At 35.3% G+C, this 20,659-nt stretch overlaps 1 protein-coding gene across 2 annotated transcripts in view; it reads right to left on the bottom strand.

Annotated features, from left to right (window-relative positions):
• Positions 1-11,017, bottom strand: part of GABRG2 (gamma-aminobutyric acid type A receptor subunit gamma2) — a 130,328-nt gene extending 119,311 nt beyond the window's left edge. The window contains exon 1 of one of the 2 annotated variants that reach the window (XM_061424256.1): positions 10,454-11,017. In XM_061424256.1, coding sequence (XP_061280240.1) covers positions 10,454-10,560 — 107 coding nt within the window. In that variant the 5' untranslated portion in view covers positions 10,561-11,017. The remainder of the gene's footprint in view (positions 1-10,453) is intronic. The other variant, XM_061424257.1, reaches the window with a different exon arrangement.
• Between the last annotated feature and the right edge of the window lie 9,642 nt (positions 11,018-20,659).

The raw sequence follows: 20,659 nt of genomic DNA, 5'->3' as shown, positions 1-20,659 counted from the left end.
TCGTCCATCCTGGATTCTAGCTGAGTGAGACAGAAAGTAAAAAATTAAAATAATAAATCAGTAGGTGTCATAATACAAAAATTTTCTAATTACTGAAGACTGTAAATACTAAGGAAAGGTGAAACATAGAAGAGAACTGGAGTTGTGAATATAGGATTGATGGACATTTGCAATAGTGCACTGAATGATCAGTGTAGGCATTGAGAAGGCAATATTTGAGCAAAGATGTGAAGAAGGTGAATAAAGTAGTGGATATCAGGAAGAAATGAATCAAATAGGGAACATAATACTAAATATACTTTCTTAAATACTTAAAAAATTATCATAACAGAACTGAGAAAAAATGAGAAATGTTATGTTCTCATTTAACACCAATGTGATGGATTCCCAAGAAGAGGCAGAACTTGCTAGAGAAAGCCAAAAACCACTCCTGCATTCTTTTTCCTTCACCCAGTTTGGGACCATATAATGGAAGTTAAAAGATTCAACGAGAGAGCAGTTCTTATGGAATAAGGTTGTTGGCCTAACTGCAGAAAGAGCTACAGCAGTTTCATATTCCCTCCTCACAGTGACATATGTTCCACCTCTCCCTCAAGGCAAGTGGAAAACAAAGTCAAGAAACTCACTCATAGATGAAGTTAGCGAAGACTAACAGAGATAACGCTATCTCTACCCAAAACAGAAAACTTGCATTATTTACTTCTTAATGCTGTTTCAGCACAGGGTAGACAGAGAATTCTTAGCAAAATTTGGCCTGTGGTCTCTATAGTTTAAGCAGCCTAAGTGACTAATGTGGCTTGATTCTTTCCTGAAAAAGTCTAAAGAAGATAAGCTGGTTTGAACAATCCCTATAGTGAATCTGAGTCAGAAAAACACCATTACTTTCAGAAGCTGACAAGTAATTTTTCAGAGTCTGTTTTTCATTCATTCATTCTTCCTGAGCTAAATGGATGCCAGAAAAATAGTCATGCTGGAATTGTGCTGTTTATTTAGAGTTTATAGTGCAACTCTAGTAATAAAATGCTAGTATAAAGTCAGAGTGGATGTATTTTTGGAGTGGAGCGAAGGACTGTCATGAAACATCAAGTCCCTACAGCATGACCCATGTCAGGGAATAGTGCAATTCTCAAGGTTCCCAGGGGGAGGAAGGAGGAAGAGGGTTAGCTTCACAGAACCCATCCAACTCCCCCATGAAAGAATGACTCAGTATGCAGGCCTCTTTCACCCAGAAAGTACAGTAAGATCTTTCTGCAAATGTAACCGTCCTTCCTACCTCGACCCTAATCTTGAAAAAAGCCAAAAGCAGCATAATAAAAAGAGGGGGAGCCTTTAGAACATGATGTAATAGGTGGGCTGCAGAAATCTTAAGTCAGGCCTGATGAGAGAACAGAAAAAATAAAAAAGAAAAAATTAAAGTGAGTGAGAGATTGAAGGATCAATTTAGATGAATTTAATACCTGAAAATGAGATTACAAACTCTAAAATGAATGGAAAGTTTTGACATTGGATATATATTGTCCAGATGTGGTGTTGGGGCGGGGAGGGGTAGATTCAACAGATGATGTTTAAAAAGAAACATAATTTCTAGACCATAGCTATGTAATTCCAGCATGTTCAATAAATCAGTTACAGAGAAATTCAACCATATTTTAAGTATCATTTCATAATAGAAGGCTTACAATGAAAGATGTTTAAATTAATAGCATCTAAACATGACTATATTTCTGTTACCATTCACTCTCCCAATTATTAGGGGTGAACATCACCTATCACAATATATCAATATAATTAAATATCTTACAGATATTAAACAAGTGGTAGTTATAGGGTTAAGGGACTTCCCTGAAATAATTTAGTTTATAAATTATACCATACACAAAAATAAACTCAAAATGGATTAAAGACCTGAGTGTAAGGCTGGACACTATAAAACTCTTAGAGGAAAACATAGGCAGAACATTCTGACATAAACTGCAGTAATATCTTTTTCAATCTATCTCCTAGAGTAATGAAGGAAAAAACAAAACAAAACAAATGGGACCTAATTAAACTCAAAAGCTTTTGCATAGCAAAAGAAACCATAAGCAAAACAAAAAGACAACCCATGGAATGAGAGAAAATATTTGCAAAGGATGCAACTGACAAGGGATAATCTTCAAAATTTACAAACAGTTCATGCAGCTCAATATCAAAAAAACAAACAATCCAATTAAAATATAGGCAGAAAACCTAAATAGACATTTCTCCAAAGAAGACATGCAGATGGCCAAGAGGCATGTGAAAAGATGCTCAACATTGCTAATTACTAGAAAAATGCAAATCAAAACTATAATGAGGTACCACTTCACACCAGTCAGAATGGCCATCATCAAAAAATCTAACAATAAATGCTGGGGAGGGTGTGGAGAAAAGGGAACCATTCTACACTGTTGATGGGAATGTAAGTTGGTTCAGCTACTACGGAAAACAGTATGGAGGTTCCTTTAAAAATTAAAAATAAAACTACCATATGACTAGCAATCCCACTCCTGGACTTAGGTGAAAGGAGGAGATACTAGAATAAAATAGGTAAAATAGATTTTAAAAATTGATAATTTATTAACATAATTCCTTGGAATTATGTTAATAATTTCAGCAATCTATTCTCTTGCTGAAAGATTATAGTTTCTTATTATTGAAAAGTAACTTGAGGGAGTTCCCTGGTGGCTTAGTAGTTAGGATTCTGGGCTTTCACTGCCATGGCCCAAGTTCAATTCCTGGTCTGCGAACTCAAATCCTGCATGCCTCACAGTCTCCTTCTGCACATATTTTTAAAGGTCATACACAGTACATTTTGCACATAATTTTAAAATCTTCAAAACTCTATTTTTTATCATATTGTATCCAACTCTGAAATTAATTGATGCTCAACAGGTATTTATATTTAAGACAGTTGTGTGTGTGTGTCTGTTTTTCCCTTTTTGACATAGTTGACTATATTGGGTTGACAAAGAATCAGGGAAGATGCCTCAGCTGGAGGCAGTGGTAGGATAATAAATCTACTTTCACGCATATGTAACTTGAAGACCTATTTACTGGATGGGGGTGAGTAGAGCATAAGCCTTTCAACTGGCCATTGATTGGTAAATTTAGTTTGTGTTAAAATAATGTCACATATGATGTATTACATTATTTAATTATCCTTAATATAGTTCTAGTCTACTACATAACTTTTAAATAGTAAAAAAAGAAATTGTTTTTAGAACATTAAAAAATTTTCACCACTTTTCTTCCAAAAAATACCACTCATTTTTAAGTGAAAAAAAACCTCTTCAACTGAGGTTAAAAAAAAAAAAAAACACAGCAATAACTATTATAACAAAGAAAAGGATGTTGAAATATTAAAACCAACAAATTAGATGATTGTAGATCAGTTTTAGCTAGTTTGTGGCCCTAACTTAATTTCTCTGTCCTATGCTTTCACCAGTTAGAAAACTGTCATAGTCTCTCATAGCACCATATGACTTTGCTGTGTAGTATTTATCTAAGGTAAAATTAGTAAAACTTTGATCATTGCCTGCCACCCATGAGACTGCAAACTCCATGAGGACAGAATTATGGCTTTTGCTACCCCATAATAGTTATATACCGTTACTAGCATAGAACTAGCTGAAATACTAGTCACTTCTATAGTTTATATCTAGAGTTTTTCCCTTACTTATTGTATCTCAAATGTGTTTTCAAAAGCAATTTATAAATTATATAGTTATATACCGTTACTAGCATAGAACTAGCTGAAATACTAGTCAATTCTATAGTTTATATCTAGAGTTTTTCCCTTACTTATTGTATCTCAAATGTGTTTGCAAAAGCAATTTATAAAAAGGGACTGTTAACCTGCACAAAAGAACACAAATAAGTCATTTATTTCTTTCTACCAAGGTTATATTGACAAGTTATATTCAGTTTGTTTTGGCCATGTAATTTAAATGTGCCTAAATAAATTATAGAACTTGCTATTTATCTATCTCACTACATAGACTTTGGTTCTACTACGATACTTGTGTTCATGGCAGGGTTTCAATTATTACAAAGGACCTTGGCTTAAAAAGCATCTTTTGTTTTCTACACTATTACTTATTTGGTATTCATATGGTTTTCTTTTTTTTTTATATGGTTTTCTTTATAAATGAGTAGAGAATGTAATATCAGGACTACTTATTAGCATTTACATAGCACTTTGTCTTGAGAGTTACATAATGATTTCATAATAATATAGAATTATTACCATATTTGCCCTCTTATTTTATACTGTAGGGATTAATGTGATTTGGAGTTAAATTTTATTTTTACCCTAAATCACTAATATGTAACTTAAAAGTGTTTTTTTTTTTTCCTTTTAAAAGATACATATTCTCTAGAATACAGAAGAAATGAATAGGAAATAACCTTCCCAGTGAAGCAAACTGGAGAAGTCTTTTACACCTCAAAACAATCCAAGTATTTTTCTTATTTTTACAGAGAAAAAGGAAGACTGTAGGTGAATGGTGTGGTGTATTGCTCTAGAAATATATGACTGGGGAAATCTTAACCCCTACTCCACCACCAAAATTCAGGAAGAGTTGGACTATTTTCAGAACTATTCCATGACTTGTTTTCAAAAGTCAAAAAAGTAAAATATTATTTTCCTCATCTAACTTACAAAGCTACAGAAGGAGAAAAAGTGTGCACACCAACAGTCTCAGGAAAAAAAGCCCCAATATCTGGAAAGTGTAAATTGTTTTCCTCTAGAAATGAAAAAAGCACTTTAAGTTTTCACATACCAAAGAAGTTAATCAAGCTGTTGCTTGTATGACTGAGGTGATTAAAACTGTTAACTTTAAATATCTATACACTGAAGATAAAGATATCCAGATATTGAAGCAGCAACATTTTTTTCTACTTTCATATTCAGTATGGTTGCCTCAATATATAATTTTTGTAGGAAAACTATCCAACAACATTCAACAAGTCATCCTGTAAATTTTCTCAATAGAAGACAAAGTTTTTTTGAAAATGGGATGAAAAAGAGTGGTTAACTTTCTGGGTAATGACTGAATTACCAGATTAAACTATGCTTTAGTTACACATAACCATTAAGAAAATATGCTTTCTAAACAGTTTTCCCAGGTATTAAATAATATTATTTAGTATGTTATTAAACTAATAAAATAACTGAATACTGGATTATTTCTAAGCATATCTTTTAGAGCTTTCAATCAAAAATGCAAGATAAATTTAAAAATGGAGTGACTGATGCAGACTGAGGACCTCAAGCCACACTACTAGGTAAATTCAATCTTTATTTACTGGGCTAATATAATGTATATCCATACTAGCTTCTACTGTATGATGGTAGAATCAGATACTTATAAAAATTAAAATTGATCAGTTAAATACACTTATAAGTAAGCAGTACTGAGCAAATGAACCTGATGAAAAAAATCAGAAGAAAAAAGCAAAACAGAAAACAAAATTTGGAAAATAGTGACAGATACAAAATGAAACCAGTTATCACTATCATGTATGAACATATAATTCTAAAATATTTTTGGAAAGAACATGCCAAATCACCTTTTATTTATACAGAAAAGTCATATTTAGCAAAGGACACATCAAGGTCAGAGTGGCTATGGCCCAAGAGACAAGGCAGGGAGGTGACAGGCCTTCTGAGATCCTGCTTCAGGACAAGGGGTCTGGGGCAAAGTGATGAGATGATAAGTAAGTGGTGAGTGCTGGCAGCCACAGAAAGGAGAAAGCTCCAGTTGCATCAACGCAGTTGGCAGGTCATGCGTGGAACTCACATCAACTCACTGCTACTAGCAGTGCTGGGGAGGGGAGGAGAAGGGTAGGGGGAAATTAGTGGTATTAACTGGAGTGAGAGCCACTCCCTGGTTCCTGGAAAACTCCCACCAAGCGACACAGCAACGAACCCCAGGATGGTGTGAAATGTATACAAATGTACACATTTATCATTATAAATCTCTATTTCTATCCACATACATGCTTAATCATTATTTTGTTACTTCTAATTATCTGTTGCTTTTAAGCAAGTCTAAAGTCTCTATAATCTTGGTTTCCAAGTCAAATGTGCTTCACAAAAACTACTTAACAAATGTTAGTAAAATTGTGTGTGTGTGTGTGTGTATATACACACACATGATATAAAATAAATATATTTTATACATTGAAATAGGTTGCACAACTTTGTATATGTTCATTAAAATCTATATTATATATTAATATTTATGTGTAAAATCTGGTTTATTGTATGTATACACATGACACAAGTAGATTGGAAAATCTGAACTTGATGTTACATTGTTACTATTTGGTTTCTGACTTTGAAGAAGTCACATAGGTCTTTTATAACCCACGTGGATTTCTTATAACCAGTAGCAGGAGGATGAATTCTTTCTTTCATAATTGCCTGAATAAGAAATGTGCCCACCACAACTGAAATCCTGTATCTTTAAGCACTTAAATTGTTTGGACACCTGTGATGGTCAAACAGTTTCTGAAATGCACTAACTATAAAGTTTTTGCCAGTCTTCCAAGGTCTTTGATTTTAGCAGAAGTACTTTGGACAGTCATGTAGGGGAGGAAAATAATTTTCCTTCTACACTTGTAGATTCTTGGTTGAGACATCATTGCATTAATAAGATTCACAAGAGAAAAGAAAAAAAAAAGCAAACAGAAATGTAATAACATGTATACTTTCTGTACACATAGGAGATACCCAGGAAAGCTAAGTCCTTCAAATAGCCCAGGCCACCTCCTTACATACAGTGTCTGGTTAAAGACAAAAGAAGATGTTGTGAGCAGGGGGAGCCAGTTAAGGGCAGTTATTGAGTAAAGCATTGTCAACAAGGGGATGATTGTTAGGCAGATTCAAATCTCTGCCTTCACCACTGGTAAGTTTCTAGATATTTAGCCAAACTCTTCTTTCTGGTAGAGGGATGGAGATACTCATAAAAATGGAGATTTTTGTTATTTGAATGCCTCTTACAAAAGGTAACTTCCACTCAGTTTTAAGCTTCACACCTGTATCTGCTGTTTGTTAAAAATAATAAGCCTAAAATAATCCTTATGCCGAAGAGGCATATTTTGGGTTGGCAAATTCTGCATCTCTTCAACAAGTATTATGTCATTTCAGTAAAGCCTGTGAAAGTCACTTGGTAGTGTTCTCCAGGCCAGAATACTGGAGTGGGTAGCCTTTCCCTTCTCCAGGGGATCTTCCCGACTCAGGATCGAACTGGGGTCTCCTGCTTGCAGGTGGATTCTTTACCAACTGAACTATCAGGGAAGCCCTGGTAAAGCCTATTTGTACTTAAATTGTGGAAAGTCTGTCTTGGAATTACTAGGAAGTTATTCTAGTCACAGTCCTAGCAAAATAATATTTACAACAAAGATAAAATCTCTAAACTCAGTCCTACATTCTTCCAGTTTGAAGAGAAATTCTTGTTGATATGATGCAAATTTTAAAATGTGTAGCACAGAGGCCTCTATTGCTAAATAGTTTGTAATTCAATTATCTTGAGGAGATTATTCTAAACTGAGTCTAAGATATCAGATGCATTTATGTAACTAAATTAAAAGCTGATTTTTAAATTTCTGCCTACGTTTTGTCTAGAAGGTAGTAGGCAGCTGGATCCTGGGAAATACTGAGTGATAAATATTTCTCTCTCTCTTTTTTTTTTTTTACAGATGTATGTTTGTCTCAGGGTAGACACTACTTGAAATGTTATATCTATAACTAAGCAAGTAAATATGCTGAGGAAGTGATTTTGATTTTTCTTTTCTAATAAGGCGAAGTGGAAAATTTGGAAAGGTAGGGAATAGCAAGCTTGTTTGGTTCAAGAATCATACAAGTTTAGAAAGTTTCCCAGATGACTCATATGATAGCATTGTATAAAAGATATGTGACAGTTTAGATAGTTTTGGGTTTCAGAAATTAACTATCCCCCACATAAGAGATATTAGCTATAAACATCCTCATGCCAATGACTCATATTCCCACACAATCTAATTAATTTAGTCAATTTTAACGAGGGACATTTTTCTTTGAAGTTATATAAATAAAAAGTTGTTAATTTTTTAAAATATTCCTTCAACTTTCTGATTCTACTACCACTGTTTACCCAAAAAGCCTTTTTTAAATTTCTCCTAGAAACTCACATTTTACTAGTCACTTGCTGTCCTTCAGGATCAGCTTCAGAGATCAAAGCTACTATTTTCATTCAGTTCTATTCAGCCATTCAAATGGCTTTTTTTTTTTTTTCTTTTTATGGGATTGCAACAAACTGAAACTCTGATCACATTCTCTGCACCAAACTACAGTGACTCCATTCTCTGTCATTACAGAGAAAATGTGAAAATCCTCCTATTGAAGAGTTTTCTTGACACATAACTCCCATTATTTAGAGCTACTTATAAAGCTCATCTAGATACCATGCTAGGAATTGAAAATTAAAATATATCCCTAATATTAGTTTTTATATAATATTTGAGAAGGTAGGACTGTTGCTATAAGAAGACATCTTAAATTTGATACTCTTACAAATAATAAAATTGCATGTTTTTGGTTAAAATAAGTCCCTTGGAGATAAAATACATAAAAATGTACTAATCTATTTAAGTATAAAGTTGCTTACTAAAATGAATCTAAGTGTGTGGGAAGGAAAGTGTATTTTAATCCACAGGTTTCATAAATGGTAGGAACATGAGAATGATGTTTTTCTATCAACAAGTAACTAAATTCCCCAATTTCTGAAACAAATTAAAGGTTACATACTACATTAAATAGTAAAATGTGTGTAATTTTTAATTAAAAACATTGTTTTTCCAGTATGCCACTAAAATGCATAACACCTAAACTATCTTAAGTAAAAGGCCCTCTTCTGAGAAAGCTACTTAATCTGACACTCTTAAAGAATATGCATTCAATTTTTAATGTAATGCGGGAAGGTATGAAAAGTACTGGTAGATTAAGCAGGCCCTTCTCTTTACTTGCAAACTCCCAAGAGAGACTTTCACTCCTTGTTTTGCTTGGGTCTCCTTTTTACTGAAATCTTTTCCTCTGATTCTCTACTCCAAAGGATGCAGGACCAGCAAAGTTAGCTTTTCAATAAAATAAAAAAATATTTTCACCTTCATCTCTTTTATCTCCCTTCATTACAACTACTACATAGCAGTGTCAACTCCCAGGAAAACCTTAGGCAATGGCTTGGCTTCTTCTATAGCTAGTTTTTCTTTTTTTGAGTTTTGTCTCAAAGTGACAGTAAAGCAGAGTGCAACTAATATAAGTACAATAGACCTCTAACCTGCCTTTGGCTCTGGCTGGAAATCCTGATGGTGTGTGTTGAGTCAGGGGGGTTGTTTTTGTGGGTGGATAAATGATGAACTATTTGTGAAGGGATATTTCCTTGATATCTTTGGTGCAAAGAAGTTAAAAAAAAAAAATTAGGTGCAAAACACTTCACAACACAATCTTTTCCCATCTTTTCCATTCAATGTAATAAGGCTCTAAGACATTAATGCCTAACTTCCCAATTAGGCATCACATTTACCTGGCTCAGCATATTTTTCAACACTACAGCAAAGCCAACTCTTTTCCAGACCTATATCCCTCCATGCATTAACTACATTCTCCACCCCATGCCCAACAATGCCCCTCTTATCTCAAGGAGGGGGAGAGGATAATCAAAGCAGGGTCCCCAGACATCATTAGTGCTCCTTTGCTCCATCGGCATTCTGTCTTACTATGACAATGTCCTATGTAAATATAAAGTTGTCTTATGGGATTAGACAAGCTTCTTTTCCTTTGGCCCTGACAGGACTGCTGTCCCTGGTGCTGAACCATGTTACCCCACCAGGGAGTCTGCTGCCAGGTCAATGGGGCTGGATAGAAAACCTGGCTCACTCATCTTAAGAATGCTCAGGTGCAGAAACAAGAGATACTTTGGTCACAGGAGCAGAACCCATCCCCCAACCCATACACACACACACACACACACACACACACACACACATCTGCCGGGTATACGCCAGGACCCCATTTGTAGTTTTCTCTTCCAGACCCCCCACCCAAACGCCTCCAACATGGCCTCAAATGCCAGCATGTATCAGCACAGCCCACCTAGACATCAGATTGCAGTACTATCAAAATGCTACTCCCCAAACGCAAAGTCTTTATGGCGTTAGCTTTTCCATTCTAAAAGAAAGAAATAAAACCCATTAAATAAATAAATAAATGAAAATGACCTTCCTTTTCTCTCCCTCCTTTTCCTGCCCCACATATTCACATTCTCCTAAATAACAAAGCCCCAAATCCCAGAAGAGTCTTTTAAATCTGGGTGGTCTCCCTAGTTCCTCGGTCCCCACCCCTTCCCCCACCTCTGTGAAACAAAACAACCCCGAAAAGGGCATATCTTACCCCGGGTAGAGCGATAGCAGGAGCAGAATCCACAGCGTCATTTTCTGTGAAAATACAGGAGTCGAGTAGACTGAGCTTCCTGTGCTCCATATATTTGTCAAACTCATCGTTTTTTTTTTTTTTTCCCTCCCCTGCCTCTAGCCTCTAGGTTGCAGAAGAATCCCTCCCCTTTGTATTATTATTATGCTTATGATCTGATGGTGGCTCCCCCCACCTGCCTCTAGTAGGTCCGTCACTGGGGAGCCGTATTGCTACCAGCTTCGGGAATTAATATTCAGGGGGCAGAAATAACATCAGCACAAACGCTTGCAGATACCATCAAAGCATCAGCTCAGGGAGCAGCTTTCAAGTCTAGGGGAATAACATAATTGAGGCAGGGGGAGGGTACAGGGAGAGACGCATAGGAGACAAATAAGAGAATGAGAAACGCGGGCACACTCTTACACATATTCATGTCCCCCCACCATTCACACATACTCTCCCAGGTCCATCGTTTTATGTTTGTTTATTTGTTTGCTTTGCTTTGATTTTTCTTTTAGAGGGCAGCAAGTATGTATGTGTGCTGGGGGGGTGTGTATGTGTTTAAAAGAAATACTCGAGTCTCTGCGTGATTAACCATCACGCAGATTAACTATGAGGTCAAAGTGGAAGCGATGCGTGCTGCTGCAGAAGGAATTAACACATGCGTGGTGTCTTTCCAGCGCTGTTTAACTCTTTGGTGCACACACAGGCATGCAAAGAGAGGCTTTCCTGGGGACAAGAGATGCTTTAGCAATTTATATACTATATCACCAGTGACAGAAGGTGTCTCTTCAGATCTGCCAAGAATCCTTATTTAAAATCATGCAACATTAGAAATCAGGGTTACATCGTAGGGGAAGGGGGAGCAGGTGTTGGGGGAGGAGTGGTTGTTTCTCTGTAAACCATCCATTAAGAAAACAGATTCGGTGAATTTTTAACTTGAATGAAGGGAGAAAACATTGATAGAATTACGAAACAAGAAGAATCTATGCTCTTCAGTATTCACTCCTCCTCTTTCTGCTCCCTATCCCTAGTGAAAATGCAAAGACACAAACTACTTGGATATTAAATAATATAAATATAAATGCATGAAAATAGCTGCCTAAAGACTATAGACCACAGAATAGGGGCCTGCTTCTTGAAAGGATGGTGGATAAAGGGGAAAGTCAAGATGACATTAACAATATAAAGGGAATTCTATTTGCTCTGTGGGATTTGACTTTTGTTGTTGTTCTGCTTGGTGATAATTCTGAAAATTTCTGGAGTGGAAGAGTGGTGTTACCATGCTTCTTTCTTGTCTAGAATGTTACCATGGATACTGATACATGGGAGATATCCTTTTATGTCAACTTAGTTCATCCACTGCAGAGGAAACCCCATTCTCTCATCATGGAGAAGCAAGTGGAGGAGTGTTTCAAGGCTCCTGCAACACTGAGACCATAGCAAAGATGTTCATGAAAAATTCCAAGTGAAGAGGACCAATCAGACTCCCTGGAACACAGCAGGGAGTCAGTCCAAAACCAGTGCCTCTTCTACAAGAAACTTCCAGGTAGGGAACTTGAGTAAAGAGTCCAGGATGCATAGGAATAGAACATGGGATGAGTAGATGCACACTTCATCTGCAAACATAAAACATACTTAACGACAGTAGAGAGAAGAACTGTTGGCTTCCTTTAGACTGAGGAAACATATTCTGACACTAAAGCAAAAAACGCCTAACAGACATGCCTGGAAACCTGCATGCCTTCAGAACTTAGGCAGTTATTTATGGCATTTGAACAAAATCCAATTAAAACAACAACAGCATTCACATGTAGTAGTCAACTTTTTTTTTTTTTTGGTGGTGATTAAATTAGAGACAGAAAAAAATGAAAGTGTCTTCCTTTGCAATTTGCTTATTCCTTACTGCACTGTGAGCAATTTTGGCCCTCCTTATATTTATCCTTTTTTTTTTTTTTTAAGAAAACAAGTCTATGTTGTTAATAGCTGTGTATTTATTTTCAGTTAAGACATTCTATCATATTTTTGTAGGCCAAAGCTTGCGTGTTCACATGCCTACAAAAGCCAAGCAAGTGAGATAAGTGAAAAAAGAAAAGAAAGAGCTAGTTCTGAATCAGTATAGTAGTGGAAACCATGCACACTGGAGTACTTGTACCCCATCTGAATGGCGTTGCCACTGTTCTGTTCCAGTCAGTTGCCAGAGGAAATAGGAATACAATTATAAGAAACATCCTAATTTTTCAAATACACAGGAGGCCAAACTGAACAGATATACAGACCATTAAGCTGCAAATAAAAACTGATGTGACAATTCTGTCTTCTACCAAATAGAACATTTCCAATTTTCCAATGTAAGTTATTTTTTTCCTTTGAATTTAGTGACAAGCATAGTGAACCAGTGAGAATGAATGCTATCACATTCACAAAGTAGTAATTCAGATTTGATTCCTTATTGGTATCATAATGATCCCTGTAAATTATAAGTTATTTCAATAATGGAATACATGCCACCATATTAAGAGAAATCTATAGAGGAAATTATACTATTATAATATCTGGGTACAATTTTAACTATGCTATTCGTGGCTTGCAAGTTGCAGTTTGCCTTGGTGGATCTTTCCTATCTGGTGGCTGCTATTTGAAAAAAAAATAATATCAATATATTTTCTAAGATTTAACCACATACATATTCACTGGTATTTGTAAGAGATTTTGTCTAATAATTTTTTGTAATCACCTTCTAGTTGTGAGTATAATCACCTTTTATTCTTGCCCATTTTTAAGTTTATGTTTGATGCATCTTTAAACAACCATAATTTGATAAATATGTTCACATTTTCACTGCAAACAATATATTTGCTGTGTGAAAAGTGAAAGTGAAGTCACTCAGTCATGTCAGACTCTGCGACCCCAGGTACTGTAGCCCGCCAGGCTCCTCCATCCATGGGATTTTCCAGGCAAGCATACTGGAATCGGTTGCCATTTCCTTCTCTAGGGGAATCTTCCTGACCCAGGGATCAAACCCAGGTCTCCCACATTGCAGGCAGACTCTTTACCAACTGAGCCACAACTTACACTGAAATTTTAAAATTATTAAAAAGTAGAAAGAAAAAACTACCACTGCATCTTCTCATTCAAACAAGCCCCTGTCAATATATTGGAGAGTTGTTTGGTAGACTAATTTTATCTGAATGAAGATTATTTTAATTTGATATTGTGTTATTATTATTACTATTACTATTGTCACTGAGAAACACTGGGCTGGAAGAAGCACAAGCTGGAATCAAGATTGCTGGGAGAAATATCAATAACCTCAGATATGCAGATGACACCACCCTTATGGCAGACAGTGAAGAAGAACTAAAAAGCCTCTTGATGAAAGTGAAAGAGGAGAGTGAAAAAGTTGGCTTAAAGCTCAACATTCAGAAAAATAAGATCATGGCATCTGGTCCCATCACTTCATGGGAAATAGATGGGGAAACAGTGGAAACAGTGGCTGACTTTATTTTTCTGGGCTCCAAAATCACTGCAGATGGTGACCGCAGCCATGAAATTAAAAGATGCTTACTCCTTGGAAGGAAAGTTATGACCAACCTAGATAGCATATTCAAAAGCAGAGACATTACTTTGCCAAAAAAGGTCCGTCTAGTCCAGGCTATGGTTTTTCCAGTGGTCACGTATGGATGTGAGAGTTGGACTGTGAAGAAAGCTGAGTGTCAAAGAATTGATGCTTTTGAACTGTGGTGTTGGAGAAGACTCTTGAGAGTTCCTTGGACTGCAAGGAGATCCAACCAGTCCATTCTAAAGGAGATCAGTCCTGGGTGTTCTTTGGAAGGACTGATGCTAAAGCTGAAACTTCAATACTTTGGCCACCTCATGCAAAGAGTTGACTCATTGGAAAAGACTCTGATGCTGGGAGGGATTGGGGGCAAGAGGAGAAGGGGATGACAGAGGATGAGATGGCTGGATGGCATCACCAACATGAGTTTGTTGGTGGACATGAGTTTGGGTGAACTCTGAGAGTTGGTGATGGACAGAGAGGCCTGGTGTGCTGCAATTCATGGGGTCGCAAACAGTCGGACATGACTGAGCGGCTGAACTGAACTGAACTGACTGTCATTACTATACACAGAAGTAAATTATGAAATCTAAAGTTGGATCAATTTGGTTGTCAACATCAAATCCCTTAACTCTTGTAGAATTAAGATAAATAACTTAGGTTCTAGTTCTGCTAATGATGAAGTAGGCCAACCATTATGCAGATAACATTTATAACTTGTGGAGAAATCATTAAATAAAAACTATGTACACCCTAGAAAGTTACCAAAAATGGGCCAAAAGTGATGAAGATTTGACCATAAAATGAGGAAACTGGATTGGATGAGGTCTAGGGTTTCCCTGAGGGCACTTAAAAGATGATAAAATTTTCCTCATTTACTGGAGGCTTCCCTGGTGGCTCAGAGGTTCAAGCATCTGCCTGCAATATGGGAGACCCAGGTTCGATTCTTGGATCGGGAAGATCCCCTGGAGAATGAAATGGCAACACACTCCAGTATTTGCTTGGAGAATCCCATGGACGGAGGAGCCTGGTAGGCTACAGTCTAAAGGGTTGCAAAGAGTTGGTCGACTGAGCGACTTCACTTTTACTTTCTTTGGTTTTAGCATGGAAAGTTTCATTCTAGGAAACAGTTGCAGAGATATAGGATGATTAACATCAGCAGAAGGCAACAACCTTAATTAACTCTTAGAGCAGCTCAAATTAAGGGAGAAATCAGAGAAACAAAATAGCAACAGAAAGGTTAGACTCCAGATCCACAAACAAACTTTGTTTAGATACCTGTTTTTGAAGGGAAAGAGCAACAAGGCAAAGAAACCTAAAATAAAGCAAAAATGGATCAACACAATTGAGGTCAGGAAACAGTGGATGATACATTTAATGTGCTGAAAATAAACTATACATAGAATAAAATATCCAATATACAGATCTATTAGAAAAGTAAGGGGGAAAAAAAGACCTTTTCAAATAAATGAAGGCTGAGAGAATTTGTCATCAGCAAAGATGAGATAAAAATAATGCTAAGGTAAATTCTTCAGGCTGAGGAAAGTGATGCCAGATGGGAAGCCAGATCTGTGACAAATGAAGAACCCTGAAAATGGTCAACATATGAAGAAACTATATATACAATATGTAGTATTATACACATTATATATATAAATAAAAATATGTATACAAAGTGTATTTATTTGTTCTTTTAAAAATCACCTGACTTTTTAATACAAAAATTTTAACAGTGCATTTTGGGGTTTACAAAACATATATATGTATAAAATACATGTCAACAATTGCACAAAATATCCCAGAGTTGGGGGTAAATAAAATTATACTTTTATAATTGTTTGGTTATTTCAAGAAATAATATGGCAACTATACGTAGAGTTTGATAAGACCCAGAGGTGAATATGGTAATCTTTAAAGCACCACTAAAAGTAATATTAAAAGCTATAGCTAAAAATCATTTAAAAAATACTAAAAAAAAAACCCTCATAAATACAAAAGAAGGTAGAAAATACCAAACAGGGGGAAAAGACAAACAGAATGCAGACAGCAAAATTGTGGCAAAATAGCAACATAACCACAAGGAGTATTACAAGAGATAAAGAGGTGTTCTATATGATGACAAAAAGATCAACTCATCAAGATGACATAAGAATTATAAAATTTTCCACACCCAATAACAGAGCTTCAGAATAAATAGGAGCAAAAACTGACAGAACAGGAGAAAGAGATAAATCTCACAATCACAGTTGGAGATATTAAAAGTCCTCTGACTTAACATTTATAGAATACAATACCCAACAATTGAAGAGTGAAGTAAAAAAGGTACATCATTTTCAACTGTTCATAAAATATGCCTCAGTAAGTATCAAATTTTTGGAAGCTTACATATTCTCTAACTACAATAGAATTCATTAGAAATCAATACTATATGTAGAAACATCTCAAAAACTTTGAAAGTAATACTTCTAAATGATACACAGATCAAAGAAGAAACCACAGGAAAAGTTGTAAATGTTTCAAAACAAATGAAAATGAAAATACAACATATCAAAACTTGTTTTGTGGAGTTAAGGCAAGCCTTAGAGGAAAGCTTAGAACTATAAAATACATAGAAAAAGGAAAGGTTGGAGACAATAATGTAAGCTTCTGACTTTAAAAGCTAGAAAAAAGAACAGAGTTCTATGTATATTCATTTGATTTTCAGTAAAGGTGAGGCATTTCCAAGGAGGAAGATTAATGATTTAAAATAATGATGCTGAAACAAATGATTAGATTATTTTTAAATAGCATAATGTTGAAAATAACATTTGCCCTTTATTTCATCTCTTATGCCAAAGCTAAAATTAATAATTTTAAGAAAAGAGAATATGTTTATAACGTTGGGATTGACAAAAAATTCTTAGAGCAGGCATAAAGTAGAAAATATAAAATATGACTGATAAATTGGTCTTAATAAAAATGAAAAATATCTGTTCATAAAAAGACCACTAAAAAATGAAAAGGCAAGTCACATACAGGCAGAAAATGTTTGCATTATAAATAATAAAGGATTTTTATCCAGAATACATGAAGAAATTCTTCATTTTAATAATGAAAATTCAAGCAACCTAATAAAAAAGGTCAAAGTCCTCGAACAGACCAAAAAAAGTTGTATGTATCTAATAAGAACATGAAAAAGCTCTCATCAACAGTGTTCATTAAGAAAATTAAAAATGAAGCCACAATGATATCTTTTCTTGTGGACTGTAATGGCTAAAATTAGGAGAAGTGACAATATTACATTTTTGAGGGCATAGAACAACCAAAATTCATATTTCCTAGTAAGAATGTAAATGGTAATTGTATTTGCAAAGGATTATGACATTTGCTTTCAATGTTAAACAGTCACTTACCACATGAACAAGTCATTTTACTTCAAGATATTTATCAGAGAAAAATAAATGTATGCATATTCCAAAAAACTCTGTATAAGAATTGTGTAGATTTATTCATATTTGAAGTAATCTGAATATCATTAATAGAAAAATGGATAATCAGATTTAAGGGTATATTAAAAAATGAAAAAACATGATTGAAGAGTAATCTTATGAATCATTCATTTTCATAAACATATACACAGATAAATATGCATATATATATACACACACATACATACATACATATGACAACATGCTTGAATCTCAAAGCTATTATGTTAAAAGAAGCTAGGCAAACCACAGTATGTATTATATAGTGCCATTTATGTGACCTTCCAGGGAAGCAAAAGAAAATCATGTGATTAAAATCAGAATAGAGGTTGCTTATAATGGTTGAATCACAAGAGAAATTTCTGGGGTAAAGGAAATATTCCTGATTAGGAAAGTTATTACCCAGGCTAATACACTAGTAAAATTCATAAAAGCATACTCAAGATCTAATCATTTCACTGTGTATTAATTTCACATTGGTAAAATTATTGTTAAAATAGATATTGCCCTTATCAATAAGCATGAACTGTGACAGCCAAAGTACTGTGTATGATAGGCTTTATTTGATCATCATAAAAAAAGAACAAACAGAAGGCAAGCCATATTACTTTCAAATTTCTGCACATGGGAAGTTTAAAGTTTAGAGAGACTAAACAACTTGTCCAAGATAACCCACAGTGTCCACTATAGTCTATAGCAGAGCAGATTTTAAACCCAGTTTGCAGTTTAAGCAACTGAACTCTTTAGCATGTTTGCACACAGTTTTCCAAAAAGTATGACTGGTAATAAATAACATTGTTACTAATTCATTTCCTTAATCATGAGCTACAATAAAATTTTAGAGGAAACATGATGTAATACAAAGATCAGAGAGTCTGGAGTCAAAAATTTTAGTTCTGTCATTACCTTTGTGACTTTAGGGAAATTACTTCATTTCCCTAGATCTTATTGTCTTATCAATAAATTGATTGGTGAAACAGGTGATATATAAGGATCTTTTCAGTTCTAAGTATTCAGTTCAGTTCAGTCGCTCAGTCGTGTCCAACTCTTTGCAACCCCAGGAATCACAGCACGCCAGGCCTCCCTGTCCATCACCAACTCCCGGAGTTCACTGAGACTCACGTCCATTGAGTCGGTGATGCCATCCAGCCATCTCATCCTCTGTTGTCCCCTTCTTCTCTTGCCCCCAATCCCTCCCAGCATCAGAGTCTTTTCCAGTGAGTCAACTCTTCACATGAGGTGGCCAAACTACTGGAGTTTCAGCTTTAGCAGCATTCCTTCCAAAGAAATCCCAGGGCTTATTTCCTTCAGAATGGACTGGTTGGATCTCCTTGCAGTCCAAGAAACTCTTAAGAGTCTTCTCCAACACCACAGTTCAAAAGCATCAATTCTTCAGCACTCAGCTTTCTTTATAGTCCAACTCTCGCATCCATACATGACTACTGGAAAAACCATAGCTTTGACTAGATGGACTTTGTTGGCAAAGTAACGTCTCTGCTTTTTAATATGCTGTCTAGGTTGATCATAGCTTTTCTTCCAAGGAGCAAGCATCTTTTTATATCATGGCTGCAGTCACCATCTGCAGTGATTTTGGAGCACAAGAAAAGAAAGTCTGTCACTGTTTCCATTGTTTCCCCATCTATTTCCCATGAAGTGATGGGACTAGGTGCCATGATCTTATTTTTCTGAATGTTGAGTTTTAAGCCAACTTTTTCACTCTCCTCTTTCACTTTCATCAAGAGGCTCTTTAGTTCTTTGCTTTCTGCCATAAGGGTGGTGTCATCTGCATATCCGAGGTTATTGATATTTCTCCCGGCAATCTTGATTCCAGCTCGTGCTTCTTCCAGCCCAGCATTTCTCATTATATACTATGAATATAAGTTAAATAAATAGGGTGGCAATATAATATAGACTCTTTGACTATTTGTTCAAATCTAAAAGTTGAGTCTTAGAGTGTATCCTTAGAAACATTGTGCCAGTTTACATTTGCAACAAAAATGTATGCATGCCAGTTTGGTCATTCTTTAGAAGCCACAGGAAATTTACATATACACACACACAGAACACACACAGACTCATGTGTGTGTGTGTGTCAAAGCTAAGGCCTGTAAAACGAAGGCGTTCTCAACACTGACTCAGTTTGGCATGTGAATCAATGCTGTGAATTATTGTGTAGTGCTTTTCAGATGGCTTAGGCAATCATGACATAGTAAGAGACTCTCCCAGGCTAATGTCTCTCAGTGCTAATGAGATGCTTCCAGGGACTTTGTTTCAGACTTTGAGTCACCAGGGTGTCATTTAGTGTGACTATTACTGGATGGGACTGGTAGGACAGGTAGGCCTGGAACCATAGTATCAATTTCCCCCTATTGGCTTCAGAATCCCTTCACGTACCCAATAAAAGAGGATTTTAAACTGTAGGAGAAAATAAAGGACAAATGAAAATGACAGCAAATGATTATAGTGATAATTTATGGCATTCTTAGAATTCTCTTAATTTCCTTTTGGGGGGGATTCAGTTAAAAGGTGAATCAGTTCTTAAGTGATTGATTTCCTTTATTAAAAATTTTAATTATAAAATATAAATATAAATAAAATTATTGTAGCCATTAAAATTTATTTGGCACAGTTTACATCAGAATAAAAAATGTAAAAAATTAGAAAATATATTTTATTGAGGAAAATAATTTCAGCACCTCAAGTTAATACTTATAAGAAAACATAGCTTCTTTCAAGTTATAGAAAGTACATAAAAATTTCTATTGCCTTTGTCAAAAAACAAGAGGTTTCCGCAAGAAAAATTAATCCATTGTAATTTTTAAGTTTTATCAGAAATTTTAAGTTTTACATTTTATCAGATATTTTATGATCATGCCTATGTCACAACTGATAAAGATTTTTTACATTTTACAATTGTGTCATTTTTATTTGAGCAAACAATACTAAATTCATAGAGCTGTGTGGATTAAAAAAATTAATATATATAAACACTATATAATTTCTGATCCATATTGATTATTCATTATAATTATTATGTGTTTTTTTTTTATTATTCAACAACACTCACCAAAATTTATTAGCATTTAATAGGTACAAGCCTCAACCTAGGCATCATTTAAACAAAGCTGGATTAAATACGTTTCCTGCCCTTGAGGAGAT

This window comes from Bos javanicus, chromosome 7 (genome assembly GCF_032452875.1).
Source record: "Bos javanicus breed banteng chromosome 7, ARS-OSU_banteng_1.0, whole genome shotgun sequence".
Lineage (NCBI taxonomy): Eukaryota > Metazoa > Chordata > Mammalia > Artiodactyla > Bovidae > Bos > Bos javanicus.
Note: the sequence above shows the minus strand (reverse complement) of the source record. Positions and strands in the feature narration are given on the sequence as shown.